This window comes from Dermacentor variabilis, chromosome 3 (assembly GCF_050947875.1).
Source record: "Dermacentor variabilis isolate Ectoservices chromosome 3, ASM5094787v1, whole genome shotgun sequence".
NCBI classification, from domain to species: domain Eukaryota; kingdom Metazoa; phylum Arthropoda; class Arachnida; order Ixodida; family Ixodidae; genus Dermacentor; species Dermacentor variabilis.
The window spans coordinates 224,214,170-224,229,973 of NC_134570.1; the positions used below are offsets into that span (position 1 = coordinate 224,214,170).

The 15,804-nt window shown below is 48.2% G+C and overlaps 1 protein-coding gene across 2 annotated transcripts in view; it reads left to right on the top strand.

Moving 5' to 3' along the window:
* The first annotated feature begins 11,058 nt into the window (after nt 1-11,058).
* LOC142576665 (F-box/LRR-repeat protein 12-like) overlaps nt 11,059-15,804 on the top strand; it is a 95,675-nt gene continuing 90,929 nt past the window's right edge. The window contains exon 1 of one of the 2 annotated variants that reach the window (XM_075686891.1): nt 11,059-11,266. In XM_075686891.1, coding sequence (XP_075543006.1) covers nt 11,184-11,266 — 83 coding nt within the window. In that variant the 5' untranslated portion in view covers nt 11,059-11,183. The remainder of the gene's footprint in view (nt 11,267-15,804) is intronic. The other variant, XM_075686894.1, reaches the window with a different exon arrangement.

The window sequence follows — 15,804 nt, forward strand, 5'->3', positions numbered from 1 at the left end:
CCCTGCGACGCCTGCATTATTGTAATGTCACGTGCTCTTCAGAGGCCTCCGTTAGCTATTACATGTGCCCTCCTAGAGCAGTACTTGTTCACACAGCCGCACACAGCCATTCCGGCTGTGGGCGGTCAGCAATCTCTCATGCACCGGCCGAGCAAAAGTATCCTGCAGGTGCGTAAATGAACCTACGAAACCACGTACACATACTTTCACGCTGTGAACACCTGAAACTTTGGCAATTACGCGCGTGTTTGAGTACACCGCGAGCTTGCGTCGTGTTTCAGCAACACGAACTCTCAACGTCGCGCGCTTTACGCCTTAAATACGCCTTGAATAATGGTCCTTTTCTCTATTTCTTCCGCAATTCCAACACGAAATTCTAAAGGCCAGTTACCGACTGACGAAGAAAGATCTCGATTGAAAAAACTGCTCCTCAGGGCTCGAACGAACTTTTCTGCGAATTTCCTCCCGTAGCGTGTTAGCCGTCGTCTGCTACGGTAGGCCCACCACCGGCGGCGCCACCGTCGAGGCCGCGCCGAGCGGAGGAGGAGGGAAGCGAATGGCGCTACTTTGGGAGATTCAGGGGCTTTATGTGGGACATGTCCTCTTGGACAAGAAGTGGGCTGGCGACTTGCTGGTCCCGCTGCTGCTATATTAGGGAGCCCACGGGCGCTCATGAGGCGAGGGTAGGTAGTAAGGAAGAAGGTCACCTAGGGGAACCTCAGAATGGCGAAAACAAGAAAGAGAGCTCGCCATGCAATACGCTACATCAATATGCAGGGCGGCAGAAGAAAGGAAAAGTGGGCATAGATTGAGGAGCAGTTAAACAGAGAACAAAAAGGGGTGTATGCGGTTACAGAAACGCACCTTACAGACTCAGAAGAGCCGCCAGTGATTGAGAATTATGTTTGGGAAGGGTGCAACAGAACTAAGTCGGAAAGAAAGACATGGAGAGTGGGAATGCTCATCCATCAGGCAGCCAAATGGAAAAAAGTAAATTCAAAATGTCGAGAGTATCTTTGTTTATCAGGTACAATGAGAGGGAAAACACTTGGCTGGACGTAACGCATCTGTGGACCGAAAATTATTGCACAGTGAAGAATCAAGAGTTAGTAGAATACGTAAGTGATGACATTGACACGTGCACCTATTTACCTCTATCGGGTGGTCATGTTTCACCAATGCTATCGCACAGCGCAAACGCGCCTGCATGTATCGGAAGTTTCTCGAACGTTATCGATGGTTCTATGCGCTGTCTGTTGTCACCGTACCTTGTGTAATCTGATTTCATCGCGCAACGCGAATGTTGTAGAACTTTGTGGAAGACACGTGGGTCCCAGCGATAACTCTAGAACACCTCCCCCAGCACCTTCACCAGATGTCACGTAGTAGTGACTATGAAGAAGGCAGCAAAACTGTGATTAACGAAACTAACTTTATTGGGCGAACCTGTGCTCAGAAAAAACAGGCTGCACTCAATGCTCAACGAAAGCGGCGAACACAGTCAGCGATCGTCGAAAATCTGATCAGCGGGTCAAGCGCGTCGGCTACATCAGTCGCCGAATGTTCCAGAGTAAGCGCTGGGACCCGCGTGGACCCGCGTGATTTGCCGAATCGCCAACTAGGCAAGCAGTTCGTCGCCACACAACAGCCGCCAAACTAAAGGCGGAACCGCATGGCGCGATTTCAGGCGCGATTGACGCGCGGATGGTGGGATGCGCGCGTCATTTTGACGCGTGCCTAGCATGATCCGTCACGAAATCGCGCCGCCGCGTGCTGCTGCTCGGAGTAGAAAAAAACGCGTCGCGCGGCGCGTCCACCAATCAGAGTTCAGGTAAGTCACGTGGCATTTGGTCACGTGGCATTTCGGTTTTTTTTTTTGCCACCAGATAGCCCTACTCTCTGCGCATCTCGACGGAACCTCCTAGGAGCAATTTTTTTTTTCTCGGCAGAACTGGCGCGCGCGTCAAAGAAAACGCGTGCTACCGTGATTTCGTTCGCGCATCGTGTTGGTTCGCAAATCGTTTTCACCTAAAATGGACAAACCAACCTTCAACGTGGCCCTAATAAATGAAGTGGAGAAGCGTCGCGTCTCATCGCTTATGCTGGCTAGACAATTTGCTAATAATATTACCAGTGTATGGTACTCGCTCTCTTCTCAACCATGCAGGCCGCACCCACATATAGACCTCAGACTCTGCCCAGGCAGCGCTGCGGAAAAACCAGTCACCAGCGCCCCCGTCGGAGCCTTGGCGCGAACTGAGTAGTGCAAGAAGAGCTGTCCACAAGCGAAGGTGCATATAGGCCACAATGGACCCTTCTCTTTCGTTTGTGCTGAGGCACGGTTTCCTAAAAATCAAGGACCTGGAAAGCTTCTTCCGCCCGTCCACGCTTCGGAAAGGAAGCTCAGCAGGGCGAAGTACGTGTACAATATAAAATAAAGGCTCAAGTGTTATTTCGGCATGCTGCAGCTCGCAAGTACAGAGAGCATCAGGTTTGTCTATAGGCATATCAGCATAAAAATCTAAGCGTTTCAAATTGTTTCATATTGAATATGTCCTGAACACAAGACTTATTAAGCATATCCTATATTTTTATGAATTTATCGTAATGTTTTTTCTCGCAATTATTTACAGAGAGTAAATCCTTTCATAGCCTTTTCCAGGGCAGCAAACAGAAAACGTTTTCCAAGGCAACAAATAGCGTGCGATCATAACGAAATAAGCTTCCTACAGTGCCTACGCGCTGCAGCTTTCTTTCTCGCAGGAGCTACAGCATCGCTCAGTACCTTAATTTGAAGTTTTTGCAGACGCTTCGAGCATCAAGCGCGCACAAATAAATGTAAATAAATGTGACATTTTTTTTCTTTACACATGTGCGTTATTTCGCAATTACTCATCCAGTGCTCCTACAGCAACTTTATTGCTCACATTTGAAAAACGCAGTCGAGCAGGCTCAGCACATTGCGAAGCGTGCTTGTTGTATCGGCGCAGGACATACAAAATACCGAAAGTAGAAATGAGCTCGCGATGCAACGATGCTCTAGAACAGGATTTTGAATTCATAAAGGAACCAAAATGTTTGGTTCAGTTGACCTGCCAGTTCTCTCCGTTCCACTTGTTGAGTCAAGCGGAGACGCACGTCTGTTAAAAGGCGGAGATATCGATGGCACATGAGCAAGATGGTTCGCAACGTTGTTTTTTCTGTTACCAACGAAGTGGCGGCTGCAGATTCTTGAGTTTTCGCTTAGTTACCACGGTCCTCCGTCAGGGCTAAGCAACCCAATTACAAAAGAACAAGATTGTCGCACTTTCTCATGCGAGCCGCGGTGTTGTGGGGAATGCAAGTAATCCGATTACCGAACAGGTTGAACGGCCCGTATCCAGCGCTCTCACCTTTCCCCTTCATACTATCGCGATGGAAATCAGTAAAACTGAACGTTGTTATTCCGTCCTTCACGTTCATGGCAATCTACAACACAACAGTAGCGTCGATTGCGGCGTTTCTTTGTAGCGCGCGGAGCTATCGCGGTTGCCGTCGTTTCCGCCATCAGTCTGACGAATGAGCCAGCAAGCGCTTTATGGCAGTTCGGAGGCGCGTCCGACTAGTGTAGAAATTCGTAGCTCTCTGTCTGGGTGTTAAATGCGCAAAACGCTCGCCATATGGACCAAAATCTAGTAAAATCGTTGTTTCGCAGTCGCTAGCTGCATAGGCAACTTAGCGAAGGAGCAGGGCTTCGCACTACTCAATTACTGCCTCTTCGCACCGGCAGGTGGCGCTACGCGTCTTGCAAAACTCCACAGTCTGACGTCCATACCTTCTGACCCGCATTTTTTCTTGCTTCAGTATCAGCATCCCCCTTAATAGCAGCAATCGCCTCTTCTGCTCGGTAGTAAGCGGCCGACACTCCTTTTTATATGTGAAGTTGTAAACAAGCAGCGGCCTCTCAGCATGCGGAAGGTACATAGTCGCAGTTACGCACACAATATTGCTGCTTGAAATTAAGATTGATAAATACACTTCGGAAAAAAAAGGTTGCTGTCTAATAACACTAAGATTATTTTAATTGTAGTGTTCTGTATGTTTAAGGGCATATTATATATGCGGTAACAGAGAAAATGCATGTCGTTGAGAGTTATGTTGTCTGGCAACCCGAAAAACGTGGCGCGATAGCGCCGATCCTTTTTTTTAGTACGGGTAGTACGGGTGCTCGCGCGCCGACGGCAACGCCGGCGCCTGCCGCGCGTCTCGTTTTTCGCTCGCGAAAAACGCGCCAAGCGGTTCCAGCTTTATATCTCGCTTTATGGGGTGTGTGTTCTAAAGCATCCCGATCTCGCTTCGAAAAGTAATAAGCTTCCCTTTGAGCTATCATCAAGTGTTTCTTTCCTGATTTCGTTTTTCCCTCTTAAGTAGTTACTCATGGCAGGTTTATTTTCAATTGCCGCCATCCATGAGATTATTTCAGCCTCCCTAACTTTCCGCTTGATGTTCTTTAGTTGTTGCTATCTTGCCCAACCTACAGGCCGCATACTTGTTGATAAGTTTCCTAGTTATTTTCCTCCACTGTGACTAAATATTTTTCCTGTACAGATACCTCAACACTCTAGCTCCCAGCCCAATTACTTTCTTCCATATTCCTCAGTCGTTCTCCATAATCTATTTTACTGCGAGCATCCCTCACTTCATAACTAGTCCAGCCCATATCACCCTGCACAGTTTCATTTGTAGTCTTCCCGTGAGCGCCCAATGCGAGGCGTCCCACTGATCTTTGGTTCCCATCGAGTGCTGATTGTACCCCTGATTTAAAAAAAAGCAACCGCATTTCCAAAAATAGGTCCTAGAACCATTACACCTTTCCACATACCCCGGAGCACCTCGTACTTATATTGTATCCCCATAGCACTGTCCTTCATTATGGCTGCATTTCTCTTCCCCTTCACTGTTATTGTTTTTTCCTGTGTTTCCATATAACTATATTGCCTTTGTTTATCCATATACCAACGTATTTGTATTCTTTTACCTGAGGTAGTATTTCCTGGCCCTATATAGCCAATGTCTGTTCACTGTTTTCATTGGATTGCATAACATCTGATTTTATAACACTAAATTCCAAACCTAAATTGTTGCCTTGCTGTCCCCAGATATTAGCCAAACGTTGCAAATCATTTTGCTTGTTAGCTAGCAACACAAGGTCGTCCGCATAAAATAAACCTGGAAGTTGCTGCTCTACTACCGTACCCGCCTGTTTGTATGAGAGATTAAACCCGATATTACTTTCTTCTAGCACCCTCTCCATCCTCACCATGTACATCATAAACAGCAGCGGGGATAAAGGGCACCCCTGCCTCAGTCCCTTGTTGATATCAACTTTCTCTTCGCTCTCATCCCTTCCCATTCAACGCAGACGGTATTTTCTAGGTAAATCTCTCTCAAAAGCTGTAGACAATCGTCGCCTAAGCCGTACCTTTCCAGAATATCCCACAAAATGTTGCGGTCTACGTTGGTCATACGCACCTGTAATATCTATAACTGAGGTTTTTAGCGCACGAAAAGGGACGAAAGACAGTGGCGAAACGAGGACACAGCGCTAACTTCCAACAATGGTTTTATTCCACAAAGCGGTAGACACATATATTCCACCGCTTTGTGGAATAAAACCATTGTTGGAAGTTAGCGCTGTGTCCTCGTTTCGCCACTGTCTTTCGTCCCTTTTCGTGCGCTAAAAACCTCAGTTATGGAATACCAACACGCCCTAACCTACGCTCTTTCATGTAATATCTAAAAAGGCCACATATAACGGTCTGCTTTTTACTCTTGATATTTCAATACACTGAGTAAGAAAAAATAAGTAATCATCCAAGCAAACGTCTACCTATGCTGAAACCATACTGAAGTTCTCCCAAAATGCCATTATTCTCTGCTTATATGCTTGAAGCTTTAATTTGATTGCCTGCATTGCCAGCCTGCATATCACCGATGTAATGGTCAACGTTCGCTATAGGTGTGAATTCTATCTTTTTTCCTCTTACCTTTATGAATTCATTCTACTTTGTCGCTGCGGTATTCTCGTCTGGTATTCTTCTATCTTTTAAAGTATCCCCCACTGCTTTTACCAGCTGGACCTTCCTTACTTCATTTTTGGTCCTAGTCCATTAATCAGCATAACGGGAATGTCGTCTAGCCCTGTGGCTGTGCGTTTAGGAATGTTCTCTGCGGCTTCCAGTTGAAATTTGTCAGCACCAGCTGCTTTTCCACCTGAGTGTCTTTCATGCTCTTTTTTTTCTTCAAGTACAACCTTGTCATTGCCTTGGAAAGATTTGGCTGTTATTTTTCGGATGTAATGTATTGCCGCTTCCCTTTCCAGTTTGTTTCCATCTTCGTCTAGCATATGTTGTATTGTTTTCGGCTTCCTGCCTAATAATTTTATGAGGTTCCAAAATATTCTAGCTGCGCGGCCTTCTTTTTCTCATGTATTTCTGACAACCAACGTTCACTTACATTTTATCTTCTTTGCTTACACCAGCTGTATTTCAACCATATTGTTACGCATGAAGAAAACGAAGACCAGTGAACGTGCTTGCGGTCCCGAGTGGAAGAAAAAAAAAAGAGAACGACGCTCAGTTGATAAACCAGCTGACCGCTCTTGCGCTCACCTTCGCGACCTAAAGTAAACGGTCCCCTTCATTCGTAAGGGTTATAAACAGTCTCTTTCTCGCGTAACAAAGTGGTGGAGGTGCGGGGTATCGCTCACAACAACGGAACCATCACTGCCGCAGCTTCATCGAAGCCGTCGACTTGCCGGCCTCCCGCCATCAGCCGTGACCATCTTCGACATGCCAGAAGAAGGAGCCACTCCGAGGGCAGCGCCTAGCAGTCCGCTGCCATACTACCGAGTTCCACCCACCTTCGGAGGCAAAGCGGGGGAAGATGCCGACGAGTGGCTCGTACAAACGAGTGAGCAAATCCAACGGGTGGGATGCAACCGCTCAGCTCACCAACGTGGTGTTCTCCCTGACCGAAACCGCCCTCGTGTGGTATGAGAACCACGAGGACGCGCTTACGACGTGGGAACATTTTGTTGACGAGTTAAAGGCGTGTTTTGGGGACTCAGTCGCCAAAAAGAAGCGTGCGGAGCAGACACTGTCGCAACGGGCGCAGCTACCAGGTGAGACATGCACAACATACATCGAAGAAGTGTTAAAGCTGTGCAAGGTGGTCAATGCTCGCATGTCGGAAGAAGATAAAGTTGGGCATTTGCTGAAAGGAGTGGCTGAGGATGTGTACAATTTTCTAATTGGAAAGGAGAGCCTCAGTTCTGTGTCCGACGTCATTCGGCACTGCAGAACTGTTGAAACGCTCAAGATGCGTCGGATTGCGCCAAAGTTTGGTCGGTTGGCAAACGTTACGACGGTTGCCAGTGTGGACATGAGTCCTTGCCTCGACCTTCCTTCGACCATCCGACAGATTGTCCGCGAGGAACTTTCCCGCCGCGAAGGGTTGTTGCATTCCACTGTTGACCACCATGGCGTGTACACGTCACGTGAGGCTATGACGGCGCCACATTCGGCCCCTTGGCAACCGATGGTTACCACTCTTATAAGAGACGGTGAAGCTGTATTTTTGCAGTCGGAGCGCCCAGCGCGCAAGGCGGCCACAAGGGTCACGAAGATTCACAAGCCAGCACAACGAGTGGTGGTCGGTGACCACTGTAACGGGGCGTCCATACTGGTAAGAACGAAACCGCTGAACCGCAAATATTACCGCGAGGCATTCTTGTTCCGTCACAGTGTAATTCTGCTCGGGCCTACTTAATGAGCGGCTTGCATATGCGATCACGTGTTCGTGGTCACCGTAGCGTTGAACTAGGACGGCACCAATACCTATGCCACTGGCATCCGTATGGAGTTCTGTCGGAGCTGAAGGACTGAAGTGTTGAAGAACCGGTCGTGACGTCAGCAGGAACTTCAACTGACGAAAAGAAGAGTCGCACTCCGGAGTCCACTCAAAGGGGGTGTCCTTTCGTAGCAGGCATGTCAGCGGATACGCAACGTCGGCGAATTTAGGAATAAATCGGCGGAAATAGGAACAAAGCCCCAGAAAACTACGGAGCTCCTTTACACAGCGCGGTGCACTGAACGCTTCAACGGCTGCTGTTTTCTGGGGATCAGGGCGGATGCCATCCTTGTCGACGAGGTGCCCAAGCACAAGGGTTTGGCGGTCTCCGAAGTGGCATTTCTTAGAGTTTAAAACTAGATCAGCGTTTCTGATGCAGTTCAGGACAATATCCAGACGCGAGTTGTGTTCGCTGTAGGTGCGGCCAAAGATGACGACGTCGTCGAGGTAGCACATGCAGATGTTCCACTTCAAGCCACGCAATACAGTGCCCATCAATCTCTCGAAAGTTGCCGGAGCGTTGCACAATCCAAATGGCATCACACTAAATTCGAAGAGCCCGTCAGGGGTTACAAAGGCAGTCTTCTCCTTGTCGTCAGGATGCATCGAAATTTGCCAATAGCCGGATCGTAAATCTACTGAGGAAAAGTAAGAGGCGGAATGAAGGCAGTCCTTTGCGTCATCAATACGTGGGCGTGGGTACACGTCCTTTTTTGTTATAGCATTCAAACGGCGTTAGTCGACGCAAAATCTCCAAGATCCATCTTTTTTTTAAACAAGAATCACTGGAGCTGCCCACGGACTTGCTGCTCTTGTACGACTCCCTTTTTCATCATTTCGTGCACTTGTTCGTTGATAATCTGGCGCTCTGATGGTGAAACACGAAATGGCTTTTGTCTAATCGGATTTGCCGAACCCGTGTTGATGGTATGGCGCGTTCGAGACGCAGGGATTGCAGGTATATTGTCCTTCTGCGCAAAGTCGAATACCGAAACGTGCTTCGTAAGCACACCCACTAACGTTCGGCGTTCACTCGTGCTGAGCGATTTATTTACCATCGACAAAAGGGCCGTTTCCGAACTGTGGCCGTCAGGTTCCTCCGGCACATCTGTAAGTTCAGCCACTGATAAGGACGCGTGTTCCCTGGCGAAGGCTAATTTCATGCCGTCTGATAGTATAACGGGCTCCTTAGAACAGTTTATGGTCCATAAGCCAGTGCGTCCGCCTTTGATCGACACCACACAATGTGTCACCAAAACATTCTTCTTCATACAGTTAAAGTGCATCGGTTCTACCGTAGCTTCGAAGCAGTCGGAATCGGCGCCGCAACAGACAACGGGAACGCAAACGGTAGATGATGCAGGTATGACCGTATCACCACAAACACACAGTGTAGTTTCGAGATCTACAGGGTTCTCCAGGAGTCCTGATGGAATCCTCGATCCACTTAAGAATACTTTTCCTGTGAGGCAGTCGACAGTAGCACCACACTCCCGCAAGAAGTCCATGCCGAGAATGACATCATGGGTCGACCGAGGAATAATTACAAACTCTGTCGTAATAACATGGCCGCCCAAAAATACGTCAGCACTACACACACCAATAGGTCGCAACGGCTCACCACTCACTCCACAGAACTTTGAATCTTCGTCCCATTTAAACAAAACCTCTCGCCCTAACACGTGTTTAAAAGAGACACTCATGACCGAAATTGTTGCGCCTGTGTCCACCAGAGCCATCACAGGGACATTATCTTGAAGAAAAAATGAAGAAAATGAAGAGAACGAAGACCAGTGAACGTGTTTGCGGTCCCGAGTGGAAGAAAAAAAGACGAGAACGACGCTCAGTTGATAAACCAACTGACCGCTCTTGCGCTCACCTTCGCGACCTAAAGTAAACGGTCCCCTTCATCCGTAAGGGTTATAAACGGTCTCCTTCGCGCGTAACAATATATAGGCTTTTTCTCCCGGTATAATTCCCATCTACTAGCTGGCTACTTCATCCTGCGGCAACTGCGCCTTCTTTGCCTGCCTGTGCTATCGGTATGCGTTCTGTCGTTCGCCGATCGCTTAATTCTCGTATCTACCTGTTCCACAAAGTTTCAGGTTTCTGTTCTCCTTTCCAATTAGCATGTTGTTACTCTTTCCGTATTTCTGGCGTTATTACACTTGGAAGCTCACTATATTCCCACTGTTTACTTGTCCATTTGGCAAGTTTTTCCTTGACTCCAGTGGCTATATTTGTTATTCGTTCAGCGTTCAAATTTGGACTGGCCATTTTGCACGCCTTGCTCTCTTTCCCTATCCCATTTTCAAAATTATACGTTTACGGCCACTCCCTATGCCCTTCCTCATCAATGACCATTTCTCTCAACTTATCATGAATTCCTTCTTTTATCAGACAGTATAATCAGTGGTTGATTGCCAGTTTCCCACTTCCCACACGATTAGACCCTGTATTCACGATAACGAAGTTATGTTGCCCACAAATGTGTAGCATTGACTTCCCATTGTTCTGGGTATAGCCATCTAAATCCTGTATGTAGGCATTCATGTCACCTAATAGGATAATTTCAGCGTCATTCCTGAAATCCTTAATATCGCCACTTATGCATTCCACTATATAACTCTTCATTCTTCTCTGTGCAATTATTTCCGGTCACGGAGGAAGTTTTCTTCCTCTATGTTTCCGGTCCACAAATACCGCACGCCCAGCCAAGTTTTTTGCCACTCATTGTACCTGATAACCAAAGGTGCTCTTGACATTGTGAATTTACTCTTTTCCATTTGGCTCCCTTATGGATGAGCATTCCGACTCCCCCTCCCTTTCTTTCCGACTTAGTTATTTTGCACCCATCCCGAACACTATTATTAATCACTGGCGGCTCTTCCGAGTCGCTAAGGTGCGTTTATGTAACCGCATACACCCCTATTTGCTTTCTATTTAACTGCTCCTCAATCTCTGCCAACTTTTCCTTTCTTCTGCCGCCCTGCATGTTTATGTATCCTTTTGCATGGCAAGCCTCTAGAGTCGGCAGCAAGCGCCATGTCTCCGCAACTACCCTGAACTACAGGAACCTCCGGTTCAATGGGAAAACTAGCTACGCGGCAGGCATCTATAATTAAAGCAGGCATTGGAACGGAGGTTTCATGTGCCATCATCTATCCACGTTAAGCTTCTCCTTGCGTCGTAAAGATGGCTGCGGCCAGTATTGTTGGGATGTGAGGGGGCTGGCGACACTTACTCAGTGCAAAATTTAATTCTTGTTTCTTTCCAATATTTCTTCGTACACAATGGAAATAGAACAGCTGCCGGAAAGCCTCCTGCTAGAGGTATTTCTTCACCTAAAGTTCAAGGACCTGTGTTTCTGCGCAAGGTAATTTACCACCACCTCGATAACTAGCGTTTCCATACTGTTTGTCAGATCGAGTTATAACATCGAATACTAATAATAATATAATAATATTTGGGGTTTTACGTGCCAAAACCACTTTCTGATTATGAGGCACGCCGTAGTGGAGGACTCCGGAAATTTTGACCACCTGGGGTTCTTTAACGTGCACCTAAATCTAAGCACACGGGTGTTTTCGCATTTCGCCCCCATCGAAATGCGGCCGCCGTGGCCGGGATTCGATCCCGCGACCTCGTGCTCAGCAGCCCAACACCATAGCCACTGAGCAACCACGGCGGGTAAAAAAGACGGCGGACGTGATATCCACCATCGAATACTGTACACTCGATTGGACATGGCACATCATCGGTTAATTAGGTACATGTACATGGGACAACTTTCGATCTACTTCACAACTTTGTAGACAATCTTTTGGCGATTCGCATCAACTCTGCACTTGCTTTGCTCTCATGTCGAGCGCTCACGCGCTATATATGCACTCTGTTTTCCATTAATTGTTGTCATGCTATGGCGCGACTAGCCTACTTATAGAGCTGCGCCCGTGTTTGCAGGACGTTGCCTGCGTATGAGTATTTTTCCGTTGTTTGGGCGCCCGCCACTCGCATTGGCGACCGAGGTGATAACGGCACGATGGCGTCTTCAGTAAGAATCGTGCACGGCACGTTTCCTAAATACGAGCCCTGGTGCGCTGTACTCGCGTGGTTGCCAACGTAGTACAGTCGCGTTCAGTATGAGCTAAAGCACGGTGCCCGCGGTCAGACCCCAAAACTGCGCGGTGGCATAGACAACGAAAAAATTGGCATTGCATTCTTCCCGACATGATTGGCGACGCTAATGTGATTCCCATTCTTTGTTACGATGGATGTGTGCTTAGTGATGATACTTAATGAGGATTCTTATGATGGTGGTACAAGACAGTAATGTAACTGTGTTATATGTTCAAGTGCGGAGCACTTATTATCTCATCTGGTTGCTTTCCTGGTAATGTCATGTTTACATACATACATTTTAGACATTTTAAGACATGTTATACATTTTTATACATTTTAAGTGTGGACTGGTGCGACAGCACTGGTAGGCGACACTGCAACGTCTTTCCGTTTGTCGGTGATGGCGGCAAGTAGAGGGAGATGGATAGAGAGTATGACGCATACTTGAGGGGATTAAAGTTTCTGAATCTAGGACGAAGATCTCCTGGCCGTGAGAACCATGTACAGGGAAGCCTGCTCGACACCAAATGCCTCCCTCAGGAAACCGCACGTTTCGGGGCTTCCCACAGTGTTGCAGTCCCTGCAAATGGCCAGTGGCCTGCCTTGTTCCCAAGAGCAGATGAATGTGATGGTGTGCAATGCTAATCGCATTATGTCAACAATCATCTTCTTTGATCTCTCTTGGAAAGGGGCACATGCCCAGTGATCCAAGTTGTTTCGATGGTTCATTCCAAACTCAGTTCCCCCAGCACACGGCAGCTCAGTGCTCTACCATGGATTACTCAGTGACCCAGGTTGGCGAGAAAACAGTTAGAAACAGACGCCAGAAAGTGTGTGAAGTGTCCTAAGAATGCCAATTGCATTAAAACTGGTTTAATAAACACCACTAATCAGAATGGTGTTTAGTTTTCCTATTTTTCTTATGTCGGCACTGCCATGCAGTCTTGGGGCCTCTTTTGGCACGGGCATTGTGTTGCAGCTCATATTGAACATGACTGTACACCTGAATTCAATAGTCGACAAATCGCTGTGGAGAACCATTTGCTGGTGAATACCTGCAGGAGTTTTCTGAATAGGCAGTCCACCGGAAAATTGAATTTCCTTACTTTCAGTGTATGCCGTTGAAAATCAAGATGCGCACTACGCAGCTGTCAGTGTGGCGAAGCAGTGGAGGAAGTGATGAGCACTGCAGTTCGTAAAGGTGTACAACGCTGTCGTGTCACTTTGCTTAGCCCTTCACAGTAAAGATTGAGGCTGTCTAGTCTAGTGAGCCACAAGCAAGCTACAAGCAAGCTACAAACCATCATGAACCAGATTTAACACTAAGAAAAACTGATAAGTATGCGTTACACAATGCCTCCTCTAAGAAGATGCCCGTGAAAACTTGCTGCATGTGTGCTGCCTCTCCATCTCTTGGCACTATCTTACATGCAGCTGAAATGGCAATGAAGGGTGCTGATGTCTGACACTTGAGGCTATCGGCTGCACGATTACCATATTACATGGTGCAGTAGTAGCGGCACATGTGCTACGCCTGTCTTCACTTTTCTCTGTTGTAACATTTAGTTGCAACCGTGTTACTGCTGCGTGCAGCTGGGCAAACAAAATCAAGGCAGAAAGGAGCCATGTGTCTTATATAGTGAGGTACCATTGTGTTACCACACATGAACTATGACTCAAAGCCATTACTAAGGAGGATTAGGTTCTGCACGGTACTTGCCATTGCTCTATAGAGTGGAGCCTACATTTTCATCTCGAACTTACAGAGGACTGCAAGATGCTCTAGCTAAACAGCACGAAATCAATTGTTGAACACCATAAATTATTGTAAGGAAGATGACGAACGTGCGCGCAGTCAGCAGCATCGGCAGCATCAAGCGCGCAGCAGAGGCTCGAGCTCGGGGACTGTGCTCGGTGCATCGTAGAACCGGCGGTCACTACGAACCCCAATAAACCTCCTTTATAAGTGGTGGAGCCGTGCGGGGTAACGTTCCACTCTACCATCCTGGAACTCCGTTCTCGGACGCTACCCTCTGCCATGCCGGACGCCAACCAGCAGACTCTTCCATCGCCACCCGTCCCTTGCGCTGGCACCGTTCGCCAGCGGGAGCCTCCCATCTTCAGCGGAACCGACGACAACGACGTTGAAGAGTGGCTGTCGTCCTACGAACGGGTGAGCGTTCACAACAAATGGAATGACTCGGACATGCTGGCTTATGTATCATTCTACCTCACGAGCATGGCCAGTCTCTGATTCAGAAATTATGAGAGGGATATCTGAATGTGGGTCGGTGTTCAAGATGTCGATTACAGAAGTATTTGACCGACCGGCCGTCAGGAAACTCCAAGTCGAGCAGCGTTTGCGTACATGTGCACAGGACATGGGTGAGGCATTCACCAGCTATATAGAAGACATTCTCGATTTGTGCAGGCACGTGAAGACTGCCATGACGGAAGTGGAAAAGATCAAGCAGGTCATGAAGGGAATCGATGATGACTCGTTCCAGATGCTTCTCGCCAAGGACCCGTGCACTGTTGGGGACGTTATCAGCTTGTGCCAGAGCTATGATGAATTACGTAAGCAGCGAGCTCTGACAAGGCGACATCCCACACCAAACACGACGTCACTCTGCAGCCTGACCACCGTGCCTGAACAAGCCTCCCTGATAACCCAAATGAAGGATTTCGTCCGCAAAGAAGTTGCGTGACAGCTATCTCTGGTGTCTGTCACTCAGGGGTCTGCCAGCACTTCGCCGTCTCATTTCTCTGACTGGTGAACAGTCCGCGCTGCCGACTGTTCACCAGCAGGATGCCGTGGCTACACCGGTCACTTATGCTACGGTTGCTGCAATGGCCACTCACAGTGTGTCCATACGTCGCTTCCAGCAGCCTGTGCACTGCCCTCCCCCTCCCGTCCCCTGGCGTCCTAACCACTGCCGTCACCGCTGCTGTCACTGCCTTAACCACTGCCGTCACTAACCCATGGCGTGCGCCGCACAATCGCCCTACATGCAAAGCATGTAGGTATCCCGGTCATGTTGCAAGTTTCTGCTGCTGCCGATCGCAGGCGTTCGATGACGATAGAAGAGTGCCCTATGTCCCGCCTGATCCAAATGCGCCTTACGGACCCTTCGACCCATCACCAGCTCGCTCCCAGACTGATTGCCGTCCTCGCTTCAAACGCCTCCAGTCACCCTCCCCACGTCACCGATCGCTTTCCCCTATGTGTCGACAACCTGTCTTTAACGAAGAGGAAAACTAGACGACGCAGTTCCCGAGGCAAGAACTGCACAAATGTCGACATGCCGAAGTCCTCCTCCTTTCCCTGCTTGATGTCTTTGATGTCGTTATCCAAGATGTCGCTACAGTCGCCCTCGTTGATACCAGTGCTGTGATTTCAGTTATGGATGGTAGGTTTTGCCGCTCGCTTCGTAAAGTGATGATGTCTCTGTCTGGACTGTTGCTTTGAACGGTGAGGGCTCAACCAATTCACCCTACCGCTGCTTGTACAGCCCGTGTGACCATACAGGACGTTTTATACATGATTGAGTTCCTAGTTCTTTCATCGTGCTCGCACGCCGTTATTCTTGGATAGGGTTTTCTCTCATGCCACAAAGCCATCATAAATTGCGCTCCGGCTGAGATTGTACTATCCCAACTTGGTGACCTCACCTCGGTCGATGGCCGGCCGATACGGCCGATCCTGCCGCTAAAATTGTCGTGAAAGAAGCCACATTCCCCCGTGCTCTTCAGCATTCGTACCAGTCTTGTGTAGTACTATATCCAACGGGA